We start from the raw sequence: 10,841 nt of genomic DNA, 5'->3' as shown, positions 1-10,841 counted from the left end.
GGCCAGTGATTCCTTGGCTCAATGTCACTCTTTACCAAGACCACATCGCCAACAATTAGATTTCTTCTTGCTTCATTCCACTTTTGTCTAGTCTGTAAAGTGCTCAAATACTCTTTTCTAAATCTTGACCAAAACAGGTTGGTCAGATATTGAACGCATCTCCACCTTCTCCTCATGTAAACATCATCCTTTTGAAACAGGCCAGGGGGAGGGATCACATAAGATTTTGGAATCAACAAATGGTTTGGAGTTAGTGGCTCAAGGTCATCTACGCTGTCACTTACAGTGGTTAACGGTCTTGAATTGACGATGCTCTCAACCTCACAAAGCAGAGTCCGTAAACTTTCATCATTTAGCCTTTCACCAAATTCCTTCACCAGTGCAGACAACACTTTTCTAACTGTTCTGATTTGGCGCTCCCAACAACCACCCATGTGGCTTGCTGCAGGTGGATTGAATTTCCATTCAATGTGATGATGCGACAAATACTTCTCAATCTTCTTTTCCTCCATCTCATCAAGAGCTGCCTTAAGTTCTCTCTCAGCCCCATGGAAGTTGGTTCCATTATCACATCTGATAACCTTAGGATGACCTCTTCGAGAAACAAATCTTTGCAAAGCATTTATGAAAGATTCAGATTGTAAAGTGTTTGCAGTTTCCATATGAATTGACCTACTAACCAAGCAGGTAAATATCACACCATACCTCTTTAACTCCTTTCTTCCTTCCTTGATGTAATAGGGTCCAAAGAGGTCAAATACCAACATTATTGAATGGTGGTGAAGGTTCCAATCTGTCTGCTGGAAGATCAGCTATCTTTTGACTCAAAGCTGGTTCTTTCAACTTCCTGCAAGTAACACAATGAAATAACACATTCCTGACAGTTGCAATAGCATTGATGATCCAATACTTCTGCCTTAGATTTGAGAGAACATGGTTTCCACCTGAATGAGCTAATAATTCATGCTCATATCGTATCAACAATGTAGTCACATGATGCTTCTTTGGTAACAGTATGGGATGTTTGGCAGACTGTGGAATGTCAGACCTTCTTATCCTACCTCCAACCTTCAATAATCCATCCTCAGAATCAAGAAAGGGATCAAGCTTATATATTGGACTATTCTTGCCAACTGACAATTCCCTTGATAAAGCCTTCACTTCATCACCAAACACCTTCCGTTGAACTTACATTATGATTGCCCTTTCAGCATCAGTGGTTACACAACCTTTCCCTTTACCACTAAGGATTAACTTTAGTTGTTGAAATACAGAAACTGCCTTTTGTAACCTTGACCATGAAGAGAAATATTCAATTAATCTTGTAAACCCATGATGTTCTTCAGAAATTGTGACCACAGACACATGTTCACTCTTATCATCAACACAATCTGCACACACATACTCATGTGAAGGCAAATAATCAGATGCAATAAGTGATGGGCCATGAAACCATTCGTCATACTGCAAAAACGGATGTACACTAATACCTCTTGATGCCACATCAGCAGGGTTATCACTGGAGTTTACATATCTCCTTTGCTCAGGCTGGGAGTAGTCCTTTGTAACCCTGACTCTGTTGGCTAAAAAAACAGGAAACCTTTTAGTGTTGCTATGAATATAGTGAAGGACTGTTGTTGAATCTGTGTAGTACACTACCTTGCCAACAGTAAACTCCAACTCCTTCAGGATGTGTTGAGCAACCTTGACAAACACAGTTGCAGCTGTAAGTTCTAACCTAGGTATAGTCACCAGCTTTTTGGGAGATACTCTTGATTTTCCCATGACAAGATTTGACTGAACTTGGTCTCCATCGTGAAAAACAAGGTATGCTGCAACACCATAACCAACTGTACTTGCATCGCTGAATAATACATGACTTGAACCTGACACATTACCAAACCCACTTGACTTGAAGCATCTTGGTATTGAAAGCTGCTCCAGTAAATGAAGACCTTGTATCCAATGTTGCCACCTTTCAGCTGGCTCATCTGGAATCCTCTCATCCCAGTCCAAACTCTCAACTTGACACAATTCTTGTAACAGTTTCTTGGCCGGTAAGATGATTGGAGAGAGCAACCCAATGGGATCATATAATGATGAGATAGTTGATAACAATCCTCTTCTGGTGAATGGATTATCCTTAAGCTCAATTGAGAACTTGAATGAGTCTTCTTTAAGGTCCCATAACATTCCTAAGGCTCTTGTCATTAAACTCTCCATGTCAAGATTAAACTTGTCACTTTCAACCGAACAATCTTCAGCAGGCAAAGCTTTAAGGACATCACTTGAATTGCTGACAAATTTAGTTAACCTAAATCCTCCTTCACCAGTTGCAGATACCAAATCCTTCACCAACTTCACTACTGTAGGAACATCCGCACATGACTTCAAACAGTCATCAACATAGAAATTGTGCCTTATGGTGTTGAATCATACTTCTCATCTGCTTTGTCTGCTGTGGCCTTCAATGCAGTATTTGCAATACTCGGTGATGAGATTGCTCCGAAAATGTGAACAGCCATTCGGAATTCTTCAAGAGGTCGATTGATGTCACCATTAGGCCACCGCAAGAATCTAACATAGTCCTGATTCTCAGGTGGAATCTTTATTTGAAAGAACATAGCTTCAATATCTCCAATGAATGCATAAACCTCCTGCCGGAATCTAATGAGTACTCCCGTCAATGAATTGGTGATGTTTGGACCCTGTAGCAGAGTATCATTTAATGACACACCTTCAAACTTGGCACTACAGTCAAAAACAACCCTAATCTTCCCTTTCTTGGGATGAAAAACTGCGTGATGAGGAAGATACCAAACAGGAATCTTATTGACCTCATCATCTGGGATCTTGTAAGCATAGCCTTTTTCAAACAACTTGTCCATGAATGCTGTGTACTGCTGTCTGTAATCTTCACTATTCTTCATCTTCCTCCTTTGCCACTTAGCTCTGCTAACAGCCTGCTTCTTATTGTTAGGAAGATTCACATTGCGATCTCTGAAAGGCATGGGTAGTTGAAAGTGACCATCTCTAAATTCAATGTCATCCTGGCACCTTTTCACAAATCTTGTGTCCTCAAAAGATAAGCCACGCTCATCAGGAACTGACCCAAGATCCCTTTCTGAAAAATCTAACTCAAAGTACTTCCTAATACTTTCAACAGTAATACAGTCAGTAACATGTTGAACATCAGATACAAGTAACCTGTGACATGAAACCCCATTTGAACTAACCTTAACATGTACAGGCCCATTAACTGTCCATCCATGCAAATATCTTACTGCAAAGGGGCCATAACCTGAAGTGGGTACACCCTCTAAAGGTTGTAAAGCTGTTGGACAGTTACTACCTATCAAAATTCCTATGTCAAACTCTGGCTGATACACTGGAATCTTATTAATAACACTTGATAAATGAGGCCAATCCTTTAACACTTCATACCTTGGAATTTGATCATGAATAACAGGAATATCCTTTTGTGTGAATACCTTTGGTAATACAACATCATTATTACCATGTATATCAGCAGCAACAAGACCATTCACAATAAAGGTTTTAACCATATCAGTCCCATGCATTGTTTGCAACTTGATAGCTGTTTCAATACCTTTACAGTTTAATTGATCCTTGATACTATCTTTAATGAAACAACCTGTACTGCCCGTATCATAAAAGGCATAAGTTTGTACTACATGGTCGCTACCCTTTACACGTAATTGCACAGGCAAGATTGATTGCAACACTGTATCAGAAATTGTACATGCAGAAGACCTCACATTACTTAGAGTTTGAGTATTACCTTGACCTGGAGTGCGACCTTCACCTTGAGTACCATCTTGACCCTTAGCACAACCTTGACCTGTACTTTCAGACTGTGCACTAGCTTGTGACACAATTGCACTGTTGCTGTCAAGCATCCTAAAATTCTCAATGTGCAGAGTGGTAGGATGCCTTTTATTACATGTCTTGCACTGCCGTCGATTGAGACACCCTTTTGAAGTGTGGTTATTGCCCAAACAACTGAAGCAAAGACGGTTGTCTTTAACAAATTCTCGTCTTTCATCCACACTCCTATGCAGAAATTGAGGGCACTCCTCAAGGTCATGATGACCACTACAGAGTTGGTATTTCCTAGTATACTGGTTGGCAGAATTTGATGGTTGCACTGTAACTGCAAACGATTTTTGCTTGGTCTGACTTGAGCCATTATTTGCCTTTGCCTTTGAAAAAACACACACTTTACCCAAAGCTTCCCTGCTGAATATAGGATCCATTGCTGCCTCTGCTGCATTTTGCACAAATTCCACTAATGTGGTGAAACACACACAAACACTTTGCTTCCTGAGCTTTATCACATGATCCAACCACTTATTTTGAATATACACTGGCAGCTTTGAAATCACCCTCTGAAGGTTTGGCGAATCATTCAAAACCTGCATGTTTGATAATGACTGCATGGTATGATTACATTTCACAAGATACAAAGCATATTCCTGCAAAGATTCACTGTTATCACCTCTCACTTGTGGCCACTTGGTTAGCTTGTCTATGTATGCCATGGAAACCTTGTATGGATCTCCATACACTTTGTCCAGAAGTCTTTTTGCTTCAATGTATCCTTCAGATGCATTAATAAACATGCACCCAGCTATGAGTGACTTAGGCTTTCCTTCTAGATGCTGATTTAAGAAATACAGCCTGTTGGAGTCTGATGTGCTGTGTGGCACAATGCGATAATTAAATGCCAACATGAATGATGCATATTCTAGAAGATCACCACAAAACTTGGTCACTTCAGCATGAGGCAGCATCATAGCCGCTGCTAACTGTTGCTGACTTTGGTAGAATAACTCTGGGGCAGGTGCCATGGGTAGAAAAGGCATGGTCACATTGGGTTTATTTTGATGCACATTGTGACTGGGAACAGATGCTGGTGTTTCAGGGTTTAAAACTTTGTCTGTCGATGGAATAACTTCTTCCTGGAACACCTTCTCCCTCGCCCTTGCTGCTTCAATTTCACCATCCAACTTTAACAAATCTTCCTTGGCTTTTAATTCTGCCTGTTGTTGGGCTATTTCTGTTTGTTTCTCAAGCAGTGCCCTCTGTGCAAGCAAACCAGCTAACTTTGCCTTCTCCTGTATGAGAGAAGACTTTACACTTGATGCTGTGCTTTTAACTGACCTCCTGGATTTATGTGACCTGCTTCGCAGTGAAGATCCGTCCATAGAATCCTGCACATTTGCTTCTGTTGTGGCTATCCATTTATGCACCTGTAATCTGAATCCTATGGCAGACAATTCGTTATCTTTAAACCTTTTGATTTCTGACTGGTGCTCGTTGACAGGTAGTTGAGACAAGTAATCACTGTGGCAGTCTTTGTACTTCTTTAACCCTTCCTCAAACTCCTCCATGCCTGTATTTACTAAATGGAGATTATCAGGCTTCTCCATACACTTGCTGACTTCATTCCGTTTCTTTGTGAGGGCAGAGAGAGTAGCAGTCTGGTTGTTCTTGAGGGTGCGTAACTTCTCCTTGGCGTCACCATTGTCTTCTACGTTGTCCTTCTGATCCGTATTCCTGTTAAAGATGAATGAACTATTGTTATGGGCGACACAAACTCAGAAACTCAACTTTGACCTTTATTCCGTTAACAGTAGTAGTAGTAGTAACAGTAGCAGTAGGTTCATTCCTGAAAGGAATTATTACAAACTTCAAATACTGTACATTATTAACCCTGGATAGGTACGCTCCTCGGACACCCCTTTAAGGGTATACTCGGACGCGAACGACCCCGACGCCAAAAAAAATTCTTGAAAAATCAGTTTTTGCAGTAACCTCTTTTTTTCTTTTGCCAAAAAAAAACTTCAATGAATGCTTAAAACAACTGTAAAGATAAATACTACTCATCTGTAGAAAAAACTATTTATTATAAATATTTTAAAAAATTAAGTAGAAAAAAAAGACCTGACATAAAAATTCATAAAAAAAAAGTTTATACATATATACACAAATCCTTTTAGGAATTGATTCTTGAATGTTTAGGACACATCTTGATGTATTTTGGATGAAGTCAGACCCATGGAGGTGAAGATCTGAAATGAGAAAAAAAGGGTAACTTTTTTTGGCCATAAAAATTTGTCCAAATTTCATGAATTTTTTTGGGTACCCAAATGAAATAGGAAGTGGCTAATTTTTTTAGGGAATAAACATATGTTATCCTAAAATAGAAATATGTAAAAAAAATCTTCATTATTTTGTAAATTACATTTATATCAGGGGCCATATCTAAAGGTATTTTTTTGAGTACTTAGAAATTTCATAAAAAAATACATATATTTAATATATAATATGATATTTATGCAGGTAAAAATATACCAAAATATCACAAATTCTATAGGGAATAAGAATATATATAGATAGGGCATCTTACGCTTCGGATATGTCCACAAAATGGCCGCCAACCACACTGACTCAGACTCCCTAATCTGCCACTTGAAATGTAGGAAGGGTATGTCAATTTCAAGGTGTTATTTACTAATCTAATTATTATTGGATATGCATAAAAATTGTATGGTGGGTTGCTGGATAATTGTCGATTATTTTACGACTATAAAATTAAAATTCTGACCCCAAAAAAATTTTTTTGAAGGGAAATAAAATCGAAAAAAAAAAATGTGAAACAATATAATATTTTAGCTAAAAAAATTTGATGATATTCAATCAAAAAAGAAGTAAACAAAATTTTCCGACAAATAAACATATAAAGGAATCATTACTCTGTGATAGTTACTTAGTACGTAGTAATTTTGAAAGAAATGGGAAAAAACGAAAAAATGGCAATCACCGGAAAATCGAACACATACCTATATATACGCCATATCTAGCTAAAAAAAAAGATAGGCATGGGTAGCCAGATCATCTAGAAACACTTTCCAACACTATAAAAATATAAGTTTTGCGACACTACTTGCCAATTCCTCACGGTAACATGACTAAGCAAAAAAATGCAAAACAAATAAAAAGGGGCACTCGCGGAAAAATGGCTAACATTCTAATATACGGCATTTCAGAAAAAAAAAAATTCAGCCACGTGCTAGGCAAACCATCAAGGCACATTTTCCGACAAATAAACATCAAAATGAATCATTACTCTGTGATAGTTCCTTAGTACGTAGTAATTTTGAAAGAAATGGGAAAAAATGAAAAAATGGCAATCACAGGAAAATCGAACACATACCTATATATACGCCATATCTGGCTAAAAAAAAGATAGGCATGGGTAGCCAGATCATCTAGAAACACTTTCCAACACTATAAAATTATAAGTTTTGCGACACTACTTGCCAATTCCTTACGGTAACATGACTAAGCAAAAAAATGCAAAACAAATAAAAAGGGGCACTCGCGGAAAAATGGCCATTCTAATATATGGCATTTCAGAAAGAAAAAAATTTCAGCCACGTGCTAGGCAAACCATCAAGGCACATTTTCCGACAAATAAACATATAAATGAATCATTACTCTGTGAGAGTTCCTTAGTACGTAGTAATTTTGAAAGAAATGGGAAAAAACGAAAAAATGGCAATCACAGGAAAATCGAACACATACTTATATATACGCCATATCTGGCTAAAAAAAAATAGGCATGGGTAGCCAGATCATCTAGAAACACTTCCCAACACTATAAAAATATAAGTTTTGCGACACTACTTGCCAATTCCTTACGGTAACATGACTAAGCAAAAAAATGCAAAACAAATAAAAAGGGGCACTCGCGGAAAAATGCCCAACATTCTAATATACGGCATCTCAGATAAAAAAAAAAGACATGTACGTGTTAGCCCAACCATCAAGGCACACTTTCTAACACATAAACATGAAAAAAAAATCAATAATATACGGCAATTCATTACTACGTAGTAAATTTTTACAAATATTGAAAAAAACAGAAATTGGCAACCGCAGTTAAATACCCAATATACCAATAACTACGTCGTATCTGACAAAAACAAAGTCACGCATGGGTAGCCAGATCATCTAGACACACTTTCCAACACTAAAAAAGCAAAAGTTTTACGACAATATTTGGCAATATCTTACGGAAAAATGACTTGGCAAAAAAATGAAAAAAATGAAAAACGGGCACTCGCGGTAAAATGCCCAACATTCTAATATACGGCATCTCAGATAAAAAAAAGACATGCACGTGTTAGCCCAACCATCAAGGCACACTTTCTAACACATAAACATGAAAAAAAAATGAATAATATACGGCAATTCCTTACTACGTAAAATTTTTTACAAATATTGAAAAAAAAACAGAAATTGGCAACCGCAGTTAAATACCCAATATACCAATAACTACGTCGTATCTGACAAAAACAAAGTCACGCATGGGTAGCCAGATCATCTAGACACACTTTCCAACACTAAACAAGCAAAAGTTTTACGACACTATTTGGCAATATCTTACGGAAAAATTATTTTGCAAAAAAATGAAAAAGGGGCACTCGCGGTAAAATGGTCCTCGTGGTGATGAACGACATTTTAACTAAAAAAAAAATCATGCACATGGTAGCCAAACAATCCACCAAGACTTTCCACAACTGATAACCTATACAAGTTGCACCATTCTACGACAATTTCATAATACGTGATAACTTTGATAATTATGCAAACTACCTTAGAAGGGTAAACTCGGTCGTCTTTATATAAAATATATTGAACAGAAATTCCATTTCTTGAAATGTAAACACAACACTAAAATAGATATATGAAGACTTTTTCTAGAAAGAAATAGGCCTAGTAATCATTTTTTAGCCCTTCTACTGTGATGAAACACCTATGCCTCATGAAAATTTTTCATACATTCGGTATGAAAGAGCAACTTATATTCTGAACACACCATCTTAACGTTTTACTTGCAATGCCTACCCCGACCGTGTTTTTTACTTAAAAGAGAAATATATTCCATCTACATTTGATATGGGTTTGGGGACCACTTGGCACAGCAAGTGAAGGGAACAGTATGGTGCGCGTAATTTCTAGTCAATCTAATTGTATGTAACAATTGCCTGTGTAGCAGCCATGCTGTAATGCACGATATGTTGAACATTTAAAAAAAGTATCGGAAAATAAAATTTCTCGGATCAAATTGGGTGTCTATAGTGAGACAAAAAGCAATCTATTAGATCAACGGCTACCATGAATTGTTATATGGTTGGATCACATTAGGCTGTTGAACATAAATTTTCTTCCATGCAAACATTCCATAGCTCAGCATACACTACGGGGGTAATTATGTCTTAATTAGAGAATATAGTAACTATCTTATTGTCATTCCGCTTTACAGGCAATATATGGCCATCAGTTTAGGACTCATATGGTTGATCGTTTTGAAAGAATTTAACTCTAGAAGGGGATACTGTAAAAGTTTATCGCCTCTTTCAGTACCCGTACCTCCTGTTCTGTTCTCTTATAGTCTCAAAACTAGGTCACAAGTGTGTAAAATATTGTCCAAAAATACTTCATGAGCGCTTTCATAATCCACACAAGACTTCAGCTGTTCAAGCACCTAAGGCAAAAGTACCCATCTTCTTTAAAAGGACCATTTTCTTCATATATAAATTATTCCTTCACTACGTGTGGAGAGGTCATTTTTTTTTCTGAAACACCTGGTATTTTATCTTCTGAATCAATTTTCTCAATAACTTCTATTCTGCGAAAAACATCACTACGAGGAAAGTACACAGCATCCTAGTCTTCAGTATAGTTTTCAAGGTTATCATCAATACTTCCTGAAAGCTTGGTATATTTTTCTAGGGGAAGAATACTGATCTCTCCATCCTCTAATAAAACCAGGGCCACAGCTTCAATAAGACTGAGCAACTTGGGCGTCTCCTGTAAAAGAAATTTATGTGTATCATATGTGACTGAATAACAATATATGTATATGCTAATATAAAACTGCATATATACAGTATACAGTAACCAGTTATCATTTTCAAAATGCCTAAGAGAAGGAAATTTGCAAGCTTCGTTACTCAGTACAGATGTAATGCTTTATTTCTATATGAATACGTAAAATGCTATAATTGTGTCTGCAGAGCTGGCCATTGTTCCAATTTGAGAACAATTAGTTGTGTACAGATATGACCATTGCTCTCCTTTGGGAGCAATAAGTTTTTTTGTCAGTAATATCTTTATAATCAATGATAGAAGATATATGTATCAGTAATTTTACATTTATATTAGTGAATTTCAATTAATAATACTTATCAATATCAAAAAAGTTTTATACAGCTCCGGGGATTGATGTGAATTCACTGAAGCCCAGTGTGACAGATTTATGGATGATGACCTGTTCAAATGTGAAAATGAATGGTATTCCCTAACAAGCCTATTTCATTAATAATATCATACCATTAATGTATGTTCCATAATAGAACTATTAATAGTGTTAAGGCATATATAAATATATCGCACGTATAAAGATTCGACAGTATTTTTACGATATGGAGATTAAGAACTGCAAACATTACTCTATACCCAAGTAGTATCAAGAAAAACAAGATTATCATCTAAATTGGTTTTGTTCTTCAGATTTAAATTGATATATACCTATGCAAATAATCTAAACAGAATTCTATGCAATGCTGCAGACGAAATTTCCTACAGGAACATCAAGGATTACCTGATAAATTTTAATAATGCATCAGGTGCAGGGATATTAGCCACTGAGCGGTGAAGCAAGCTTCTACCGTCAGATTTCCTGTGCAAGTCTTTTGGTAATAAACTATTATACAGTTGGCTTCAATGATTCCGGTACACTTCACAGA

The 10,841-nt window shown here is 37.0% G+C and overlaps 1 protein-coding gene across 1 annotated transcript; it reads right to left on the bottom strand.

Moving 5' to 3' along the window:
• Positions 1 to 753: 753 nt before the first annotated feature.
• On the bottom strand, positions 754 to 2,624 carry LOC137651523 (uncharacterized). Its single transcript, XM_068384754.1, has 3 exons — positions 2,489 to 2,624; positions 1,193 to 2,366; positions 754 to 847 (listed from the first exon to the last, which is right to left on the bottom strand). The coding sequence occupies exons 1-3, from the start codon at positions 2,622 to 2,624 to the stop codon at positions 754 to 756; spliced, it is 1,404 nt and encodes a 467-aa protein (XP_068240855.1).
• Between the last annotated feature and the right edge of the window lie 8,217 nt (positions 2,625 to 10,841).

The sequence above is a fragment of the Palaemon carinicauda genome, chromosome 13 (assembly GCF_036898095.1).
Source record: "Palaemon carinicauda isolate YSFRI2023 chromosome 13, ASM3689809v2, whole genome shotgun sequence".
NCBI lineage: Eukaryota > Metazoa > Arthropoda > Malacostraca > Decapoda > Palaemonidae > Palaemon > Palaemon carinicauda.
This window is presented reverse-complemented; position numbering and strand designations above follow the sequence as displayed.

Coding starts and splice junctions, on each gene's coding strand:
- LOC137651523 (XM_068384754.1), bottom strand. CDS start 2,624: ATGTTCTTTCAAATAAAGATTCCACCTGAGAATCAGGACTATGTTAGA. Junction 2,367..2,488: donor CGGAGCAATCTCATCACCGA/GTATTGCAAATA, acceptor ATGTTCCTACAG/TAGTGAAGTTGGTGAAGGAT. Junction 848..1,192: donor GCTGAAAGGGCAATCATAAT/GTAAGTTCAACG, acceptor TGTTACTTGCAG/GAAGTTGAAAGAACCAGCTT.